This window comes from Vidua chalybeata, chromosome 14 (assembly GCF_026979565.1).
Source record: "Vidua chalybeata isolate OUT-0048 chromosome 14, bVidCha1 merged haplotype, whole genome shotgun sequence".
NCBI lineage: Eukaryota > Metazoa > Chordata > Aves > Passeriformes > Viduidae > Vidua > Vidua chalybeata.
In genome coordinates this window covers 15,603,690-15,626,966 of record NC_071543.1, presented here as the reverse complement: position 1 = coordinate 15,626,966, position 23,277 = coordinate 15,603,690, and the positions used below count along the sequence as shown (strand labels likewise).

Below are 23,277 nucleotides of genomic sequence, written 5' to 3'. Positions count from 1 at the left end.
AGGCAAACACAGCCTGTTTGATTATAAAGGCAAAAGTCACAACTAATCATACACTCCGATTTTAGCATAAATACTTCTGACACATACATAGAATGAAAACTGTCAAAATGCATTTTTTTCCTTTTAAATGTCCTTTCTGGAGGGATGTTTTTAAAGGTTAAGAGCCTTTGAAACAGTGGAAACTTGATTCTGGAAAACTTGGCTCTGTAAACACTTTGATTTCACTAAAACTTTGTGGTGATGTTTTTATGATACCACTTCAAACTGAAGGTATTGAAAGAATAAAGTCCAAGTGGGTGAGGCACTGCATTCCCACCAGGTGTGTCTGGTTTTCCTCTTGAAAAAGAATTTACAGGCTGGTCATCCTTTGAATAACAATTTGAAAAAGGCCAAATAAATTTTTCACCAGTGCACAGGTCAGGTCTAGAGACTGGAACCTAAAACTTAACATTTCCTGAATGGTTGTTGGTTTTAATATTATTATTATTTTTTTTTATTATTATTATTATTCCTGATGCAAGTTATGACAGCACTTGATATAAAGTTAAAATAAATCAAAGCAACTATAAGTTTTGTTAAGGAGAATGTGTTAGATGTAGTTCACACAGTTTGTACAATGACATATTCAATAATTTATGTATTTTATATGTATATATAAAATCCTAGTGCTGTTGTTTTGAAAACTATAAATGTATTAGGAAAGTAATTTCCATTCATGGCTGGGGAATGCAGCTCCAATAAAATATGGCCCAAATTTGGTTCAGCTTTTTCTTTAAAAGCTTTTCTCCTTCTAAATCAGTAAATTAGCATAATAACATACCATAAATATATAATAAACCAAATCCTTCTGCCTCTCTTTACCAACATTTGCCCATCATTCCTGTTAAACTGCAGTATCATGGCACAGTTTATGTGCACAGAACGTGACATTCCATCAAAATAAAAGTACGGAGTTCATTAATAACTATGCTAATACTATGCAAATATGCAACATCATAATACAAATTAGAGTCTATTATTTGAAACACCTCGATGCTTTTTTATGTGCAGCTTTCCTCCCCCTTGCTCCCCCTTCCATTATAATTATCCCACCTTGCTGGAGCAAATTGTGTCACAATTCTTTGTCTCCTGAGTCTATAATTTGGAACGTGTCACGGAGCTTCTAAGAACTCCATACACCTTCATATTACCTTGTAAATAGATAAATTAAGTAGATCTAGAAATAAGATTAAATATTTTAACCTATTTTAAAAATTAAGATCTGCATTATATTTTTTTGTCTTCAGAAGCAGCTTTAGCATTTGCATTGTGATTGATATATCTCTATATCTATATATTTATATATCTAGGTATATAGATATGTCATCAAGCATAATTAAGGTGTCCTGGAAAGTTCTTTATTTTTAACAAAAGTGGTTTTTATTTCAGATAAGACTTAGAACTTGATAGTCTTCCCTTAAAAATTGGACCCGAAAAGATTGTAAGGCCAGCTATTGAAACAGGTATTTTTCTGAATAAGGTTTTGAAATAAATTGTTAGCTTTATGTTTAAGACTTCAGAGAAAATGATTGGGCTCCTGGTGAGAGCAAAGCAGCAGATGAGGTCAGAGATGGAGATGCAGATTTATTGTTCGAGGATCTCAGGTTATGGAAGGCTTGTCCCACTCTAGGCCAGCCTAAAGCTGCACAGTGCACCAGTTCCTGCCCTGGACTGATTAGGATGAGCAGGAATTAACAGGGTCCCTGATCTCCTGCCTAAACATTTTATAAGGAGCTTTCACCTGGTACCTCTTCCGCAGATCTCTGAGCAAACTGCACAAAGCCTCCTTGCTCTGCTTAATCCTAATGAAGCACCGTGATTTCAAATGAGGGATAAACAAATACTCCCCTAATTGGGTGAGCTTGAATAAACTGGAACATCTCCCCGGTTTGGGTGTGGAGGGCTGCACAGGGATCTGTGGGGGGAGGGAGAGAGAGAAGAGCCTAAACCACAACAATGTGAGAGGAAAGCAAACTCCTTACACACAGGATGTGTGTAAAAAAATGTCCCACAGAATCAAACCAATCTAATCCACTGAGCAGCCTGACAGAGATATTTGTGTGATGGGTGTGCCTATTCTGAAAATGCAATTTAAAGTTCTCTCTGACTGTCCCACATGAGATCCAGCACATCGTGACACATCACCAACATCATTTTTTGATAGGGTCTGTAAAAATGTGGGAGCTGCTCTTCAGTTCTGCCGACTCCTGACTGCCATAATGGTATGAAGAATAAAGAAAGTGCATTTATTTTTAAAGTTCATGCCACTCTGAGTCTCCTGACCATGCTCAAGGAATGCCTTCATTACATTTTTTCCCATATATATTTTGGCTGTTTTCCTTTTTCCCCTCCCCACTGAAGAAATTTTAATTAACGTCTGAAACCTCCTTATATTCTTCATAGTTTTAGATGACTCATTCAGCAAGTCCCTTACTTTCATCCTGTTTGTAAATAACCTAAACACCTAAACATCAACCCAGCTGTTTGGCTATTTAGTGCCCATTCTCACCAAAGCTTTAAGAAAGGAAAATTTTAAGAGAAGAGAGGTCATATCTCATTTCAGTTGTAAAGTGTAATAAATGATTATTTACATATCTGAACCACCAAGTGTTATTTCTGCAGAGGTGATGAACCATCAGCTTCAAAAACAGGAGAATTGACCCAAACCAGTGATTTAATTTCTCTGGGAGAAGGCTTTTCCTGCTTTTCCTGTACACCTCAGCAGCATCCCTTGGAGCTGCTCCTGACTGCTCTCCCACTCTGCTTCTAATTCACATTTTCTGCTCAGCTCTGACTTCACCAGGAGCTCAGATCTAAAATCCCTGGAAGCAAATCTGCATTTAAAAAAAAAAAATTTCTTTGTTTCTAAACGCATTTAATGCTTTCTCATACTTCTCTTTGAGCAAAACCTTAACATCCCATTGGCACAAAATAACAAAACCTTCTCATGACCACAACAACCTTCTCAGAGCCCTGCTGACAAAGTGGTGGGTGCACTGCAGCATCCACTCAGCCCTTGGCCTGTGCCAGGCTGACATCTGGGCACATTTAACATCTCCAATGGCAACTCCCAAAAAAAACCACCAGTGGGGAAATAAAGCTGTGGCAGCATTTCCTTTCTGATGGGCATAAAAGGGAGGCCCAGGAGGATGGAGGGGGTTCGGGTGTTTTGTGGCCTCTTTCCACATCCCAAGGATTTTTGTTCCCAATATTTTGTTTCAGTGTTAAGGATGGACTGATCTGCATATGGCTTCCATTACAAAACATATGCAAGCCAGACAGCCAGGGTGGCTTGACCTTTTCCATATGTGTAGGAAAACAAGCTCTGAGCAATCTGCTGACTGGGGAGACTGTGATAAACAAACAAGAGCAAAGGATGGCAGGAGATATTTCCTCCAAAACCGTACTGGACCATGATCTGCTAACTTTGAAAGATGATTAGCAATTCCTGCCTGCATGAGTCATTAGCAACCTGCTGCTGTTGCTACCTGGTGTGCACTGGGCTGCTGTTGATATGTTCTGTCTCAGAAATACCTAAATGACCCCCAAATTCTTCTCTGCATTCCCAGTTACCAATCCACTGGCAAGGATAAAGCATCTCAAGTGTTTGCTGTACAGTTCAGCGCTCTTTATTCACCTTTCTCTGCAATATCTAAGGGAGCTGTACATGTGCAATGCACTGTTTAATAACCACAAACCTTTATTATTCATCACTAAAATCTTGTGATCAATAAAACTTTGCTATTTATTTCATAACAGCTTTGTGTAAGAACCAACCATCCAATCCTAGAAAGCCTCATGTCCTCATGTTTTTTAAGTATCTCTTAAAATGAATTATAAGGCAGAAATGTAAGATTACAGAGAAAAGGAGATTCAGTACATAGCACAAAATTAGAATTTGAATCAATGGTGAATTGTAAAAAGTTCAGGGGATAAATTATAAGCTGGTCCTGGAAATCTAACATCAACACTGACCATTTCATTTAGGTCAGACATTTAACTTAGATCCTTGCAGAAGTGGTAGCTCCACATAAAAACCACACCAGTTCTGGAGAATTGTTCCACATATTCATAACAATTCAGAGCAGCATACAAAAATTAAATTAGTAACAAGGTTCGTTTGAATGGGCATTAATGAGAGTATGAAAAAAGTTCATTTCTCTATTTGGATTGTGAATTTGCTGAAGGCTGCTCAAGCAACTCAGTCAACAACAGTGACATGAATATGCATGTGCATGCTCAGATATTTGCATGCAGATGAATTTATCCCTGACAATAACTGATCACAGATAATTACTCAGGAATTCAGGCAGCTCATAGACACTGATAATGTAGCACAGTGGCATGAAAAATATCTTACTAGGAATTTATGAAAGAAAACGCTCCTTGCAAATTAGAAAAGCAATTGTTTGGTGGGGAAAAATGACCTTTTTTTGAACTTTCACTGAGCTACTCCCTGTATTTCCTTGGCACAGAGATTCTCCATGGTATATTGCTTGCTACCATCCATTGCATGGGACAGATTTACAATCGGATTGATTGGAAAAGGGAAAAAGGGAACTGTTGCTTTCTGCAAGGGAAAGAAGCTTTTGCAAATGAAACACACAGTGAATAAAGGCAACATATTCCTTTCCAGGGGAAAGAAAGAGAAAGCCTTAGAAAAAAAAATTAAAAGCTAATTTTAAGTGTTCATAATATCGCTTATACCTAAATACCTGAAATACCATTTAAGAAATTGTGCAATTCTTTTTCATTAAAAGACTAAGAATTACCAGTGCATGTGGATCGTTAGAAAGAACAATTTCTTTGATGGTTAAGACTTTCAGCACCTGAAGAAACCCAGGAAATATTTGTATATCACAGAGTTCTCGGGTTATCTTAAAGAAATTTAAATTTCGTTAGTGTAATAACAATTTTTCCATTTAAAGGGGAGAAGCTTATCTCTTCCTGCACTAGTGTGTATTATTCTTCCTTTTTGTTCTAAAAATAGACTCCTCTATCCTCTATAATCTAATATTCCCCTCCCATTTAACATAATTACCTAGGACTGAATCAATACTCCATTAGCTGGATGCAGTCAATGGGCTGTCCCTCTGTGCCTGCAGCATTCCAAGGGTTCAGGCACAGCTCTTCATCCATGCTGCTTTAGCATCCTCTGGAAGGAGTAACAAACATTTTGGGGAGCAGTGGTGATGCCTCTGGTTTGAGCTTTTATGTTTTTCACATTCTGTGCTGCTTTAGTGTGTGGGTCTGAGCTTCATATTATGGGATGGTGAGCTCTCTGCACAGAGCAGGGAGACAAAACAATTCCTGCTCCAGCTGGGGACCAAGGACAAATGATCCAAACCTCAGGCCCAGGAGCACAAACAGCGTGGGCTGGAGAGAGAAAAACAAGCAGGATGGGAGTGCCTGGGCTAAAGCTGGAATGGGACAATGAACTGCAAGGTGCAAATGGAGCAGAGCTGATCCCAGTGAGAGAATTTTGGGAACATTTTGGTTCATCTTGGGTGCAGCCCTGGCTGGGCTCTGGTGCTGCCCAAGGTGGATCCATGGAGGAGATCCTTGTAATAAATCCCCACTTTAACTCCATCTAGCAGTTCCACTGAAAAGGATTCATTTTCCATGGTCTGCATCCTCTTCCTTCCCACATCCCTTTCTCCACGTGGCTCCCAGGACACCTGCCCAGCTCTGGGGTCAGGGTCAGCCCCTCTGACTGTCCCTGGCCCAGGGCCAGTGCCTCTCCCCAGGGATGAGGAAAATTTTCTCCCAGAATGTCACTCTGGGACCTTCTCAGCACTGGCAGGAATCCTCGTGGACTCACAGCTCCATTGAGTTGGGCTGGGATTAGACAAAACTCTCCAAACTTAGAGGTGCTGTGGGGATGGACTGGGCAGCACAACCACAGCAAACCTCACCTGCCTTGAGAATTACTCCCATTGGGGTGGTTCTCCCACCCAAATAAATATGAGAATTCACACAGCTTTGGTAAAGACCTTTCATAAAGCTGCCAAGTCAAGATTATCAACCTCAGCTGGCTAATGGATTTAAATTATGTATTCAAATGTTTCATGCAGGAGTGTACAATTAAGTGTTGCTATGATGCAACAGACCCAAACCCTCTGCTAGCTTCTGACAGAAAGCACAAAGCTCTCAGTGCTCCAAGCCATGATTTTAGATAATCAATATTTTCCTTTCATATGCCCCACTTGAAGTCTTATTTCCGTGTTTGCAACAAAAGATCAGAGTGGAAGTGTTACCACTGGGCACCCTGGAATTTAGAATTTAAAATTACTCAGCTCAACTCCTCCACAAAAGATTGGTGTTTTAGAGGCATTTTTATGAAACCAAAGCAAACTTTGCAACATCTGTATTTTTATGCTTCACTTGGAAAATTTTTTGTCAGATTTGCATGTATTTGATTAAAAGAAATGTAGAAATCCAGCCACACATTTTATCATGAGTAAGAGATGACACAGGATGAAAATATTACAAGCATCCTTCTTTTTAATTCCTTTAGTGTAGAAAGAAAGTGATGGAAAAGAAAATGTGAATGGTCTGCTGCACAATTTGTTCATGTGTCACTGCAAGGCTGCTCCATACACTTCACATTGAGATCCTAGAAAAGCAATAATTCATATAAATTAATTGGATATGTCAACTCTAATTGTTCCACAAGGACTGGGTGAGCATCCTTGGGAGACCACAGGGGATCCCCACATTGCTGCAGATGATAATCAAGTATCCAAATCTTAGCTAGTCTGAGGCTGGGGACACAGAAAAGCTTACACAGAGCAATTTAGGTTAAAATTAAGGTTAAAACATTAAAGCTGGCATTCCTGCTTTCTGCTCTCCACAGGTATTGGCAGACTGGATTATTGTGCAGGAAAGGATGCCTGTGAAACCCAGAGAAATCAAAGCAGAAGAAGCAATAAACAGTCCCTTAACACTGCACCATGCCATGCTGGGGCAGCTGGTGTCAACAGAAACACCATGAACTGGAGCAGGGTGTTGCTATAAAGGTTTTTCTTTTATCCCTGTGCAGAGAAAATGTCCATTTCTTTATCCCCAGCAGTGACTGGGATCACTACCATCAGCCTTGGAGAAACCAGACGCCCCAGAAGGGCTGAAATTACAAACACAATCCCTGACTTCCAGCTCCAAACCTTAAGAGAAATCCAAATTATGTCAGAAATGAGTGTTCCATTAATGTGCCCTAAACCAGGGATAGAAGAACATACAGAAATTATAATATAATACTATTATATTATCCCAGCACTAATTGAAGTGAATTTCAGCCCTAATGCCTGACCCTACAGTGTTGCACACACATGGTTTTTAACCCCAGCTCATTACCTAACTACTCATTTGCATAAATTTCTGTTCCTGCATTGGCCTAATAAGTAGCAATGCAATTTAATTGCAATTATTTTGGGAGGCTGTTCACTGCCAGTGAGTGACAGGAACTCACAGTATGAAAAGGAATGAAAGGTTCAGGATCAGAATACCACTGAGCTTACCAGACACAAAACCAACGTGAAATACAGTAATGGATTATTATAAATGGATTCTTTTATACATGTCTAAATGGAAATAAGTACATTTATTTCTCAGAAGCATGCAGGAGCTCCTGTAGGAGCCCATTCACCAGCCAAGCCTGCTGTGGATTAGGATCCTCATTCTCACTGCTACTTAAACAGATGCATTTTCAGAGGAAAATTACAAGCTTTGGAACAGGTTTAACACTTTGAATAGAACATGTTTCCCCCCATTTTGTGAAAAAGAATTATTATGTGACAAGAGGAAACCTCTCAACTATGTCAAAAGACAGGAAAAACAGAAGTTTCTTTCCTCTTGTTTGCCTGTTAACACTGTCTTGCTCCAGAGGCAAATGATGTGCAGCAATTCAAGGAATTAGCAGCAGTCAACACAACAAATTTGTATTTTTCCTGGTTTTTTTTTTAAACATAAACAAAACCATAAGTAGGAAGAATATAGAAATAGCTTGAAGTAATTTATCTGAAGCTTGACAACCCAATATCATTGTTTGTGGGCAGGAGTTAGATGTGGTCTCCTGGATTCCATCTGCCCTGCATTCCCCTTTGGACTGTGTGCAGGAGCTGAAATTTGAATAAAATGCAGCCAACTTCCTTTCTCATATTTCCACTTTATGTACCTCATATTATGGCAAGGGATGTTCTCCCTGGAACACCTGAATAGAACCATTTCCAATCTGTGTCTGGCTACAGGATAAACACACACCCCATAACCAGAGGGATCTGGGCCTTCATCAGAGCTTGTGTGGCCATGGCTGCTCTGCAGGAATGATGAAGTCAGAGAGGATAAAGTTCTCTAGAGAGTCCAAGCCTAAGTTTCTAATGTATTTAACACAAAAAAAACCAAATCCAAAAGTCAATTTTATCCTAAATTCCTTTTGTTACAACCCTGTGCTTGGGTACCTCTGAGAATTTTGCTTGCTGCACTTTTATACCAGCACTGCTGGTGCTGCTGCAGTACCCAAAATATTCCTGCTGTGTGGTACTGTGGAACCACTGGTGTGGAATCAGTGGTCATTGAAGAGAACACTGAGAAGACATCAAGAAAAATTCCCCTCTACTTCGTTATTTGTTTAGGTCAACTCCCAGAGCTGCCTTTAGCGTGGTGATTTTAGAAAGGATTTCATTTTGGTGGCTACTCGACACAAATAATGTGTAATTACATCCAGACTTCCCCAGCACACCTTAGCAAAACCATGACATTTTTACCTCTCCCCAGTAAGACAGAGGCAAGCACACACCTGTAAAATCCCAGGACTTTAGGCTACTCTGAATTGTTTGTACAAACTTAATTACCTTCCTTCAATGTCCTCATCCTAAGAGAAATCTGAAAACGCCAAAATTGTCAACAGACTTTTAAAAGAAAAAAAAAAAAACAAACCCAAACCCAGACAATCCTTAAAATCAGTTATTTGTCCAAGTTTCATGATTTGAAAGGCTAAGAAAGAATGAAGCTGCTAATTAGACTGATCAAAAGATGATACACATGTTCTAATATGTGCAATAATTAACCCACTCAATTCAATAGTATTAATTCAATGTTTTGGCACAGCATAATAAATAGCACTGGACTGCCAAAAGCTGAACTTCTTTTCCAGTTGAAATTAATAAAACTCTCTGGATGCATACATGTTTGTGGAGACAAAAATAATGTATGTGCCAGGTTCCTCATTCCACTGAGGAGATGGAATCTCTTCATCTCCCACCAGGAGGGATGGCATTCCAGTCCAAAGAAAGGAGATTTATTTCCACCTACTCAAGCATCAATATATATATAAAATGAAGATTTTAGTCTAGAATAATAACCTTTGAATAACCCCTGAAACGTGGGTGGAAAAGAAATATTTGATGCATAGAATGACAAAAGTGAAACTTGTTCACAAATCAGGTAAAGTAAGAAAAAATATTTCCTAAAGTACTTGCAAAACTGACAAATCAAAAAGTGCATTAGCAGAATGAAAAATTAAAAGGATCTCAAGAGAGATCATTGTAGGTGTGGCCATTAAAATGGTATTAATTTAGGAAAAACTTGATAATTTTAATTCAGAAGAACAATGTTATCAATACAGAGGCAGCCATGGAAGTCTTCACCATGGTGTGCTTCAAAATAAATCACTGCAAACTGCTTTCCACCTGACCAACAGATTCTTACTGCTGTTGTAATTTTCTTAGGGAGATGCCTAAGAAAGAAATATGTTAGAAAAATGATAGGGAAAAAATTTGTTTGGTAGCTGTGTCCCATACATTATTAAAAAAAAAAATGAAAAACCCAACTAAATATAAAAATAAATTAAATTCCTGCAGTTGTTGAAAGCATGTCGACCATGGTGACTTTATTGTGCCTTTCTGGTGGAAAACCCACCCTGCCTGGATTGTGGCTTTGCAGAAACTGCAGACAAAGTTTCTAATCTTTATTTCTCCTTGAAATTTCTCCTCAGCACAAGGCCTTATTTCACAAGTTGAATGCCTGTGAATTAACAGTACTTTTAATTACTTGAGATACAATCTCTATCAGAGCATTCTTTTCATTTCCCATTCATTTTTCATCCTTTCGTTATCAGTCTTTCTTCCCTGTTTATATTTTAATTCGTGCAGGCTTTAACAATATACTGACTCCAATACTGTCTTAATTCAATTAAAATTTACTTGCAGATTTGAACAGCAATCCATGTTGACCTCAAAAATATTCCTTTTTCTTGCTTCCAGTATACTTTACTCTCTATCAAAAAGTTCTTTTCCCCAGACCCTGCTACTTCTGCAGATTCAGCCTCTCTGCAACAAGTCCTCCAATAGATACCCCAATTAATATTTCAACTTCAATAAAGTTACAGTCCGAATCCAAGTGGCCCACAATTTTTAGTCCCTAAATGTTATTTAGGTCACTTCAAATAAATAATTGCAGAGCAGTTTCTGACCACCCTAACAAGAAAGGACTTTGATGCTCCAGATTGGATTTTTTCCCCACAGTCATCATTCCCAATTTTCTTCATAATTAAAGCACAACTCAAAAATGACTTTCCAGAATGGTCAAAGAACTGAAGCTGAAAGTAAAGCTCACCTGTGACTTTGCATTTCATAGCACACGAATTCACCCCTCAGCAAGCCCCAGATTGTGCCTGGACTTTCTTTCCTACAGAGAAAGTTCCTCTCACCTTTTGCACTCTGATTTTACTCTTTCATAAAGGAGATTATTTTAACATTTGAAATTATTTAAGTTTCAGGTAAAATACATACACTTCTATATCACCATATTGCACGGGAGTATTGAATACTCTTATTTTTCCCTTTTCACATTTCTTATATTTTTTTCTTTCACACTGCAAGTCATCTTCCAGTGTGGACTCTTTTTTAACCAGGATTCTCATATGAATTTCCTACCTGAATTCAGCTTGCTTTCAAAAGAAAAGTGGATATAAAAATCATGTCAAGGGCTGACGCACAATGTAACAAACCCTCCCTGCCTTTAATAATTTGCATTTGGAATCTGGCTAATAGGTGGTTTGGGAATGGGAATAAAAAACAGGAGTGTCCTCCTTTAGTTTTAGTTTCTTCTTGAATTAGAACCTTCTTTACAGGTCAGCATTTGGTTCTGGGGGGGTTCTCCAGTTCTTGCATCCCTGGAAGAGCAGTCAAGGCACCATTCTTGGTGTAACCCCACCAAAACCCCACCAAAACCCCAGCGCCCATCTCACAAAAGCAGTGGCCCTCAGACCCTCAGGAAAGGCACATTCCAGCGTGCCCCGAGGGCTGGAGCTCAGGCAGTGACATTTCCCCAGGTTTCCTGGAGCAGCAGAGCTGTTCTGCAGGAAAATCCCTGCCCAGTGTGAGCTCCTGACCACCCCTGAGCTTCCCTGGGAGGTTTCTCCAGGAAAGATTTCTCCTGCTCCCAGCCTTGCACAGCCCACCCTGCAGGGGTGGACTGCAGATCCTGCTGAGGCTGCCAGGGAGAAATGGGTCATGAACTCGGGCACTGCCCACTGCCAACCAGAAATCAATCCAGAAATCCATGCACAGAAAAAAAACAATGTTCATTGACTGGGAGCACACCAGGATGAACAGAGGGAGGGACAGAGCAAAGTGCTGATGGTACCTCCCCTCCACAGGTGGCATTTTAAGACCAGATTGTTCGAATTGGTGTTTCCCCGCTCTATTTTTTTTTTTTTCCATTAAAAATGTTGAATATAAAATTCAAGTATTTATATTTATGTATGTACAAACAGAGCTTGTGCTCTGCACCCTGTCCATATTTCCAACACACACAGAGGGCATTGAAGTACTGATTCCTGACTGCCTGGGGCTCTGTTTTACCTGCCCAGAAACTGTATGAAATTTGCTTGTAATGCAGTTCAGGGAATCAGGGGCAAAATTATATGTTCCTTAAGATATTCTGATTTCAATAATTTCCTATATGTTAACTCCTGTTAAGTGGCATAAACAAAATAGAAATACTCAATAGTCACTTTAAAAACTACATTGAAAATAAGACATTTCCTCAGGTTTTTGGACTAGCTGTTCTAAAAATCCATATCAGTGAGCAATTCCAAGTCACAATTTTTTCTGGTCACTTGGCAACAGTCAGACATTAGCGCAACAATCTATTAATTTTTCAAGAGTTAGCACAGAATAAGAATACAATAGTGATATTTTAGAAATGTATTTCATCTCATAAAGGCAGCATCAGCTCTCCTCTCATTCAATTATTGCCATTATTTAAAATAATTAAAACGAGATTCTTAATAATGCTTTTTGATTACATGGATCCAAATACTAATAAATGAGTACAGATTTAAAATAGATTTTATACTGAGTCTGGTAAAACTTTTCTGTGATCCTGCAAGAATTGAAGAGGATGATGTACAGAGAGCCAAGGAGAAATGTCAGAGGCAGGAGAACACCCCCAGGAGCAGAGCTGCAGGCAGCAGAAAAGCACACGGAACAGGCAGGGAGAGAAACATTTAGAAGCGGGAAAAAAAAAAAAGAAAAAGGCATTTTAGAGTCAGAGTGAGAAAGGAAGAGAAAGGGCAGAAAGGCAGGAGGCAAAATAAATGATACCAGGAGCTGGAAAATCCCCATCCTGCCTGAAAAGGAAAAGTAAGGTCATGAGACAGCCCAGCGAGAGCTGCGCCATTGACCAGCAGCCAGAGGTACATTTTCTGTGCTTAAAAAAGAAAAAAAAAAAAAAAAAATCACAATAAAAGAGTCAGCAGGGTCCTCCTCGGGGACACACTTGACCGAAGGAGATGTTTTCCCAGAGGGGGCTGCACAGCGGGCTCTGCTCGGTGACACAGGTGACACGGGGGCTGTGCTGGCTCCTGGGCTCTGGGACACCAGGTGTCCAGGGAGACACCCCGAGGCTGGGCTCTGGGACACCAGGTGTCCAGGGAGACACCCCGAGGCTGGGCTCAGGTGCTCCCAAAAGGCCCTGGCTGTGGGGTTCTGCAGCACACACCTGCCCCTAAAGCAGCGTTTCCCTGCTCTGACAAAGCTGATTCATGTGGAGGGGCAGGTCTAAGGCACACCGAGGGTATTTTGTCATTTGAGGTACAGGAAAGAAGATGAATAATAAGAGGTACTTAAAAATGGGGGCTTTTTTTCCCCAGACCAAGTGCATTTTACCTCAGTTTTTTTCTATCCTACCTCTAAGTGCCAGTTTCCCTCTTGGAAATAATTTCTCTTTATTGAATTCCCAGGATAAACCAGTTATTCAAAAGCAGAACTCCTGATAAAGAAGTAAAATACTATGATTGTCACGTGTAATTTACCTATGTAATTTTACTGTTTTGTGTTTTAATATTTTCAATATTCTTTCACCTGTCCACTTACATGAACAGAAGTTATTTTGTCTTTAGGATTAAGTTAATGCATCACATTTTATTAGCTGGTAGGAATAAAATAGCAGAGGAAAAAAGAATTTGTTGATATCAAATACTTTGTTAAGAGGTTAAGCAAATTAGTAACCTTGTAATTAATAATATGAACAAATAATGTCCTTCCAAATGCTTGCAGCTTGCTGAAAAACCCAAACCCAACTTTTAGTCAACACACGTGTCTGTAGTTTAGATAAAGTCAATTTTACCACTCCAGTCTCATCTTAAAGCTCATTTTAAACCATCTTCCAGTCTAATTAGCATTACCTTCTGGCTGTGTAGTACCATCCCTCTGAACGCTGGCATGGTTAAACCACTCAGGTCTACTTGGTTCAGTGCAGTGTGGCAAATGTCAGTGAAATACGAGGGCATATGGCACATAATTACAGGACCATATGGATGCCAGGAGTGATAGTCAGCAGCATTTGAATGCAGGACCAAGAAAGTCAGAGGAAAAGCAATCAAAGACCATCAGACATAATCATTAAACAGATAAATATAATTTCTGTGCAGCTGAGAGAAGCCAGGACATGTCTGTCCTTTACTGAAGCAAAGGCTGTTTGAGCGTGTGGCCGTAGAGGAATCTCTACATTATTTTTAGTCTGGTTTGTAAATTTGCAAACGCAGCTGCCCAAGGTGAGTGATGCAAGGAATCACTTACCAACGCACAGAGCAGATCAACTGCTTCCAGGATCAGCTCCTGGTGGCCAATGCGAGTCACCCCCAGCTCCTCCAGCTCCTGGTGAGTGATGTGCAGCAGCTGCTCCCCATTGATCTTCTCTCTCTCAAAGTTTTTGATGTATTGTTGGAGGCAATCATCGAGGCCTGGTTAGAAAAGCCAAGAGCACAGATTCAGAGAGAGGAGAAAAACCCAGTGAAACAGTTCTGTAGCTCAGAAATACAGGAATTTCTTGGGAATGCAAGCACGCTCCCTTGTTTGGGGCTGTTATGGAAAGCATGCAATGCAAATTATAATTTAACTTACATGACCCAGCACATGCTGCTGAAGAGAAAAATTTATATTACTGGTGTTATTTTCAACATTCTTAAACATTTTAATAGTTTTTTTTTTAAAAAGTAATTCAAAACCTTCATGGAGACAAGGGAAGGACAAAGCAGCACAGAGAGTGACATTATAAAAAACCTTTTCCTCATGATGTCACAAAGATCTAAATATAAGTTTATCTTATGATTAGGAACAAATTCTTCCTGTAACTCTTCCTGGACTCTTCAAGGTCATAGAGTTTGTCTGTCCCTGATCAGGAAGAGTTTCTCAGGCTCAGTACCCACCCACACTAACTCTGCTACACCCACTGCCAATTCTCACCCCAGATTATCCAGATTTCTGAATCCAAACAACACAAGAATGGTTTTGTTACACCTCCAACTAAGAATACAATTTTACCCCTGCACAAGGAATTGTTCCATTTCACCCTGAAACTTGATAGGGTGAGAATAACAGATTATTTTGTTTCTCAGACCAGAGAAGAAACTGATTGATGCTGAAAGACTTTTTTTTCTTCCTCCAAATCTGTTTCTGAACCACACAAGCCTTGAATTTCCAACCAGAACAATGAGTTGAACATAGGGATCTACTGCTGAAAGCTACATGAGGTCTCTCAGAGGTCCCTCAAGACTGTCACATTCAAAAGAAACCTGATGTGCACATGATTTTCTAGAGACCTACAAAAAGCACCTTCAATAATTTCATCTACCAAGGAAAGTAAAATACTGAATCTGAGTTATTTGCCCTGCAGTGATGCAGGTAAATCCAAAATCCATAAAATTACAGAGATCCAGACATCACAGAATTGACCAACTTGGGCATTTGTGACAGAGCTTTGAAATGCAATTTCTGCACACAGCCAAGGAATAGACATCACATCTGCAGAGCATCTGTGAAAAAGACACCTCGTATGGGTGTGCTGGGTGTCCCCACTTTACACCCCAATTAACACAGCTCAGCTGGGACAGAAGGACTGTGATGACAATGGAATGGAACAATCCAAAGTGTTTGTCCTCACTCGGTAAATACAACATTGCAGTTTCATTTAATTAACTCTTCTTTCAACACGATCCAATTATGTGCTCTGTAAACTGATAGTCCCAAGTTATGTTATAGATAAAGCTCATTTACCAAGTCAGGTGCACAGCTTTCTATTCACTTACACCTATGTCCCATGCAAAGCTAGTACAGTGATAAAAATGTCATTTTTTATGGTGTAATTCAGAAGTATGAGGTAGTCTGGGAGATTTTTAAAGCTCAAATCAGCAGTCTGTAACTAATACATAAACCTTTTCTCTATTCTAGAATGGTTTGCAAATAGGCAACAACTTCTCTGCATCTGTTCATTATTTTTAATGCTCTCACGAATGATTTTACATAAGTGTAGTTCAGTTCAATTGGCTGAGTCGCTGCAAATTCTCCATTTATTATTTAACATTTTCAACTCCAAGCTGTTGCACATTTCTGTTCCCTCTTTCTCAAGGACAATTCTTAAAACCATTTTAGAGCAAAAATTCCAAACCCCACACCTCCCAGATTTGCTTTTAGTGAATATTGGCCCAAAACTCAGGAAAAAAGTCACAAAACTGCTACTAGATATTAAACCATTTTCAACAAAAGCAAATTAATTAAAACATTTAGGATCAGTGGCCCCAACAAGCATTTGCAGCATTAAGAGAGATTTAGGAAAACCCAAGTGAGTGTGCCATGCTGTGAGAAGCGTGCAGTCAGATGCATTAAACTTGCCTTTGTGCCAGGGAGAATGTATGACAGCAGAGCAAAATATCAAATTTGTATTATTTGTGCTGCTCTGTAATAGCTCCCCAGGGCACCTTTACAAGGCATTTACTTACTGGTGCAAACAGTGTGGCAGTTGACAAGAGAATATAGAAATATATCATTAAAGGGCCAGGCTGTCTCACAGAATGACAGCACTTAATAAATACACACCAAAAAAGAGAGGTTTGCCCATTGCTCTCTGCTTTTCTGTCTCTCTGGCAGCCAGGTACTGAAATGTGAAACATTCCAAAGCAGGAATTCAGCATCAGGAAAATCTTTATTGTCAGGGCTCCAGTTGTTTTTACATGAAAATATCCCAGATGAAATTAGAAAGGGTACAGAACGAGCTCACGTTGACTCACCCAAACCAAATGAAATATTTACTTCCTCAAACCTCTCAGGTCTCATTAGTGCTCTTTATGCATCATTTCTGTTTACAGATAAGTATTAAAGCATTAAAGTATTAAAGCAGTTCAGATTCATAACTGAAGAAAGAAGGGGCTTTAGCTCTGCTTAGATGTTGGTAAATAAAATTAACCCACTGGTCCCAAGACACACAACATCAGTGTCAGCAAGAAACACAGAAATTTGCAGCTCTCTTGCTGCACATTCTTATTTATTTGCGTGCATTTTGTAACTAACCAACATCTCCTTCAGAACGCAATGAAATGATTGAAGAAAAATTGTTTAAACATGGATGTTTTGCTTTAAAGCCAAGGCTTAACGCCCATGATGAGAAAACTACAGTTGGGAGTTGGAGAATTTTTATTTCTCTGACCCAGATGGGCTCAAGGAGTTAACTCACTTTAACAGAAAATCAATGGAGGTTGAAGACGTTTACTAATCTCTCAGTGTTATTTGAGAGGACAAGAAAAAAGGAGTTATCCATCAGCCCAAGTGCTGACTGAGTCAGCTGGGAAGCAGCTCTGGCTGAACGTTGCATTAAAAGCTGTATAAACCCTGGTGCTCAGAAAATGGCCTCGTAGAGGGAAATCAGGGAAAACATCCCATAAACCACATCCACCTGAAAACTCTGACATTTTCCTGCTGTATGGTGGGATGCCATGATCTCAAAGGTCTTTTCCAACCTAAAAAATTCTATGATTCCATAGTCTCTCTTTCCATTTTTAAGTTAAAAAAAAAAAAAAAAGTCATATTGAATCCATATGGACTAGGAAAACTTTATCTCCACATTCAGAGAGCAGGGGAAAAGGAAGCAACTCTGATATGTTGACTGCAAACTGTTATTTTGCAAATAGAGCATCTAAAGTCAAAATCAAGGAAACATGAATAAAAAGGAGGTAGAAAATAGAAAATGGTTAGGGAGAAAGGGCAGGAAAAGAAGAGCCAGTCAGCTGGAAAATGTTTATTTTTAGAAATGCATAATTAAGAAAAAAGGAATAATTGAAACAGAAAACAAAGCAAAGCCTTAAAAATATCTTTAAATCTGATTTAGACAGTAATTCAGAGTAAACATTACAGAAGAGATGCCACATATTGTGAGCAATAAAGTTCACTGAGATTAAAATGAATCTTCCCATCCGTGTCAACAAATGGCAGATTTGGTTTCCATTAAAAGCACAAACATTGTTGCCATGTTATGTAAACATCTGTCCCTTCCCATCTACTGTTGGACAGAAATATTGAAAATATTACCATTATTGAAAAAATGACTTTAAAATGAATGAAGGGAAAGCCCAAGTTGTTGCCTTGTATGCAGGAATGGTGCAGCCAGGACAGCTCTCACAGGAGAGCTGCAGGAGCAATAACTCTGTCAGGTGTGATCCATCCCAGAAAGAATTCCAAATTTTTCATAGATCTCTCCATCACTTACTCGCTTCTCCTTTTTCCTACATTTTATCGGATTTTTGCAACTCACTGAAAACTACGCTGGTTTTTTAACCTCTCCTAAAAAATTCCTGCCAAAACGATGAGCTTGTTGCTGCTCCACAAGAATTCCCAGGGGAAAAAGCAGCAGCTGGCTGGAGCAGCGAAGGCTGGCTGTGAAAGGAGGGCTCAGGGGCAGGGCAGGGCAGGTCCTGCCAGCTCCACAGCAGCTCCCACAGGGGCACTCCCTGCCACACGGGGGGATGCAAAGCCAGCCCCTCTGGTAGGAAAATGCAGTGCTGCTTTTAGGTTTTAGGGTGAAAAAGAGGGAAATCAGCTCGGTGGGAATGCACTGACCACTCCTGGCTTCAGCACTGCTGCAAGAGGGGTGAGATCCTCTCTCTGATGGAGGGTCTGGCAAAGTATTCACTGGTTCTCCTGATTAAAGCCATGTCTAGAAATTAAAAGCACACAGCATGACACTGAACTCCCTGTTGCACAAAGGCCTATAAATAAATATAGTATATAACTGAATATAATATAGAATCAATATCATAAAGAATCTGAGGTAGAAGTGTCTGTGGATCCAAAGGACAAAAACTTAAATTTGACAGGATGATCTGTTTGCTCAGAAGAATTACACTTTGGCCTGCCAAGACAAATTAATAACCTATTAATGTGCCTCATTTGACTATTAAAAGCTGGATCCAAAACAACACTATCTCTGCTCTTGCAGAATGGTGACTTGTGAAAAACTAACAGATCAAAGTGAAACAGGGACACATACCAGTTTTCTAACGTTGTGCTGTTGTTTCTGGTCTTGCAAGTCTAGAAAATCAGCTCTTCACTCATAGGAAATGTAAAATCTCTCACTACTGTGCTGAAATTCTCTGATTAACTGGGGAAGGCAGCATGAACTTCTGCTCCTGTCACAACCTTCACTTTATATATACAGATCTGCTTAAATACATCCAGCATTTAACAGCATCCACTGGCTCAGTCCAAGTGTAGTTTTTACAGAAAGAAAAGAAAAAGTTGGGTTTGTTGGTTTGGTTTTTTTTTGTTTTTTTTTTGTTTTGTTTTTTTTAAGAATAAGGGATATTTTCCATATAAAGCAATATTTAGCAGCTAGCTCGAAAGATCTGGAAGGAATTGACTGGCTGGCTGACTGAGAGAGTGGAGAGAATTCATGCCTTTTCCTAAATGCAATTTTATTGAATACACACATCAGTTCAGCCGTGTTCTTGATCACAACCCTTTTGATTTATCACCCTGGGCTCAGGCACAGTGGAGCCTTTCCAATTCTTACGTAACTTGTAACAAGGAAAATCATCAGGTGGGTGGCTTTGCCAGTGACGTTCAAAAGCTTTTTAAGAACTATTCAGTCCAAATAAAGAAAAGGCATAATCTTCAGGGCCATGTTCACACTAAGCTGACTTTCAAATACCAGATATTTGCTCTTAAGCTCTTCAGGAGGAAAAATCAAAACTATTTAGAGCGTCAAGAGAAAAGGATCTTCATACTACCACAATTCAGAAAAAGACAGATGGAACGTGTTTGAAAACACTGTAAAACACCAAGCTTGGAATATTTCAGGCCTCAACTTTCCTAAACTTCAGAGTATATTTGAAATTTAAGGATTGCAGTATTTTGCATCTTTAAACCTACAAGTCACTAACCTGACCTAGAGAAATATAGTGGCTGGATTACAGAATTTCACCCAAAAAAAGTACATTTAAAATCACAAGATAAAGCAGAAATTCAACAACACAGAAAAGGAAAAAAAAAAAAAAAATCCAATTGTTCTGAAAAAAAAGAATGCCTCAATTCTGGCTTTATCTGACCTTTGAATGCTTGACTGTGCACGTAGAATGTGTTTAAATGCTGCTTCCCGGCTGAGTTTCCTCTGCGTCACTCCGATATTCACAGGGATACAGATGGATGTTTTAGATGCAAATACAGGCAGACTTGTGCTGCTTGAATTTACAGATCCTCATCTGCATGAACAGGAACTGGGGCGGGATGAGCACTCTGAATTAATGCTTCCCAGGCACCAAATGACACCAAAAATGTTGGCTTCCATTCCAGGCTGCAGCATGGGTGGAACTGCACTGGGCATAAACTCTTCCACTGGTGTCAGGCCCCTGCTCCAGGCTGGGCAGTCCATGAGGTGCTCCCCTTGCTCCGTTCTTCTCTCCTGAGGGTGCCAGGAGCCACAGGAGCTGCCCTGTCCAAGCCCTCTGCAGACACTCTCAGCTCCAAGATCCAGCTGGGCTCTCGACAGCTGGAGCAGTTCTGCATTTCTGGCCCTTCATTCCTGCTCCTCATCCTCCCCATCCTCATCCTGCAGCTGTCCCTGGCTCAACTGTGCCAGCCACAAGAACTCTCTCTCCCTCTTAGCACAAAATTCTGGGGATTCTTCCCCTAAAAACACCCTGTATATATCTTCAACTTCCTTCTTTCACTGCCAGCACCCATTTCCCCATATCCCATTTTTTCTCCTTCCACGCTGCCTCTCTTCTTTTATTTTCCATGTGTGAAAAATAAGAGCTTTTCAGCTCTGCCTCCTCTGTAACCAGCAGAGAAGCAGATCTGGAGAGCACGAACTGGAAACTTCCAACCTTGCTCCTCTGCTCTCCCCAGACCAGGTCAGAGCTTCACTCACAGATCCCACTCACAAAGGACAAACTCCTCAGGGAACAGAAAAATCCACACAAGTTCCTAAGTGCCATTGTTATTCCCCTCCAAAGTGTCCTCCTCCAAATCAGGACAAACATCACTGTCCCCTCACCACAGTGCATGTCTGAGACACAGACCAGCCTCCCAAATTCTACCCCATAAGAAAAACCAGTGGGGATGCTACTTCACCCCGTAACTTCATTATTTTATTTTTAGTAGGGCTAAAGCAAGGGACTTTCCCATAATCTCAGTGCCTAGAAGTCCCAGATCTTTCCAGCAGCAGTTTTCCAAGACAACTGTGTTATCAAGACAAAAGCTGGGCTCAAATGATCAATATTTTAAGAGTTCACAGCAGCTGAGAAGGTTCTGTAAGGGGAGATGACAAGCAATATTAATAGCAAACGAACAAACTGCTGAACTAATAAAATTTGATTTAATGCTCTGCCATCACCCTTAAACTGACATTCATATATATGAAGTAAATGACTTTATATAGCTCTGCCTTCATTACCTATGAATGAATAATAGGAAGTGAAGCCATTCTAACTTTGTCCTCAACACTTGACAGGTGTCGTGGAGCTGTGGGATTACCACGGAAGTAATAAACAGAATTTTCAGGAAGCTTGCTGGAACTAGACCTGACCACAAAAAGGTTTCTGAAAGAGAAGTGTCATGCAGAGAGAATGGATCACATTTTCAGGCCCAAGTGTGTGCTCCTTGCTGCCACATTTCCCAACAACTTCACCTCGAGATATGTCACTGATGCTGTTACTGACCAACTTCCCATAAAAGTGACAAAACCCAGAAGCATCTTAATTAGCTCTGTGTGCTAATGAAAATCTACATCTTTCCTTAGCCTCATTAATTTTCTCCTTGATGAAGATATAACCACAGCCCCCAGTCATTCCTGAAGCAGCATGGCTGAGGGATGACCTGGAAGTGCTCACGAGCCTCCAAAGCCTCCAGGTTCAGATCTCCTGTGTAATTAATGAAATTATTCCACATTTCAGAGTGACTGTACCAAGGACGTGGGACCCTGAATTTGTTACATTTATTTTAAAAGAGAAATGCTTTGGCCCAGTGCAAGGCAAGTGCTTCTATTTCCTGCCCTGGACTATGCAAACACTGCTTTGTTTTTTTGAGACAGTGTTTGATGGGAGCCTCTCCTGACAGGAGTGCTGGTTCCAGCACAGACATCCTGGAATACATGTCAAAATTTAACAAAACTTTTAGAACCTAAAAGACTAAAAAGACAATACAACATATTTTTGGGCCTGTGAATCTATCTAGAAGAACCTTCATGATTTATTCTCAAACCAAAATGCAGAATTAGCACAATTAAATTCTTAAATCTCTTTGTGCAGTCACAAAAGATCTCTGTGTCAGAATAATTCAGGTGATAACAAACATCTCTGGGATCAGTAAGAACGCTGAGAAAAAAAAAAAAACAAGAAAATAACATCCACCCTTTGCACAGGAGGGATTGCATTGCCTAGAAGTGGAGAATTGATGTGATCAGGGTTCACGTTCCTCCTTGTTGCAGCAAGTGCCAAAGGTTGTGTTCTCCTCTGCCTGGGTTGGAGGGCAGGGACAGGAGAGACTTTTCCAGTTCTCTGCTTCCCAGAGAGTGTTTTTGCTGTAACCCTTAACTTGCTGCCAAAGACAGCAGAGGGGAAAAACCTCTCACTGTAACAAAACCAAACAAAAACCCCAAAACCAGCAGGACAAAGGAACAATTCTTAGGCAGAGAGTAAAACGTTAGGGAATCAGTATTTCCTTCACTAGAGCCTGAGGTGAGTTTATTTCAGACAGTTTCCACTTTAGAAAGGTTAACAAGTCTAATAAGGAAGGAGCAGCATTAACCATGTCTCATCTACAAGCACTGATCTTAAAAGCAAAAGTACAAGAACAAATAAATATAACTGAAAGCTCCTTCCTCCACACTTCTGAGGATTTATCCATCTTGTACTGTGCACAGGAAAGTTCTTAATCAAAGATTGACGTTCAAAAAAAGACTTTGGTACCACACAAAATCAAACAAAACCCTCACGCCAAGGAAGTTCTTGTACAAGCACTACAGGGATATGCCCCATTTGTCCCTGTCTTAAATGTGAAGAAAAAAATTACTGAAGAGTGAGATAACGAGCCTGTCTGAGCTAATCAATAGAGAGGAGGCAACCTGTCAGACAAAATTCATGTAATAGCAAGACAGATATTTAAAGTTCTGTGAAACGAGTCCTGCCCTAAAAGTATCTCTGATCACTTTGCAACAGGGCTGCACATTAAATTCAGTTCATCATCATATCAAACCCCATCCAGGCACAGTGTCACAGGGGCCTCAGAACAGTGACTTCCCAGCCAGAATATGTCTAAGAAACTGAAATTTTCTGAGCCACATCTACAGCTGCAGAATGTTCTCAATCAACCAAACTCTTGTGGGACAGGCAGAATCCCCGGGTCACATCCTCCCCCCACAAGTGCAAGGCTTGCAAAGCTGAGGGGGACAAAGAGCTGACAGAGGAAGAAT

General features: G+C 40.1%; 1 protein-coding gene across 1 annotated transcript in view; it reads right to left on the bottom strand.

Annotated features, from left to right (window-relative positions):
- LOC128795167 (connector enhancer of kinase suppressor of ras 2-like) overlaps nt 1–23,277 on the bottom strand; it is a 169,133-nt gene that overhangs the window by 89,894 nt on the left and 55,962 nt on the right. The window contains exon 3 of the mRNA XM_053955729.1: nt 14,121–14,284. Within this exon, the coding sequence (XP_053811704.1) occupies nt 14,121–14,284 (164 nt within the window). The remainder of the gene's footprint in view (nt 1–14,120; nt 14,285–23,277) is intronic.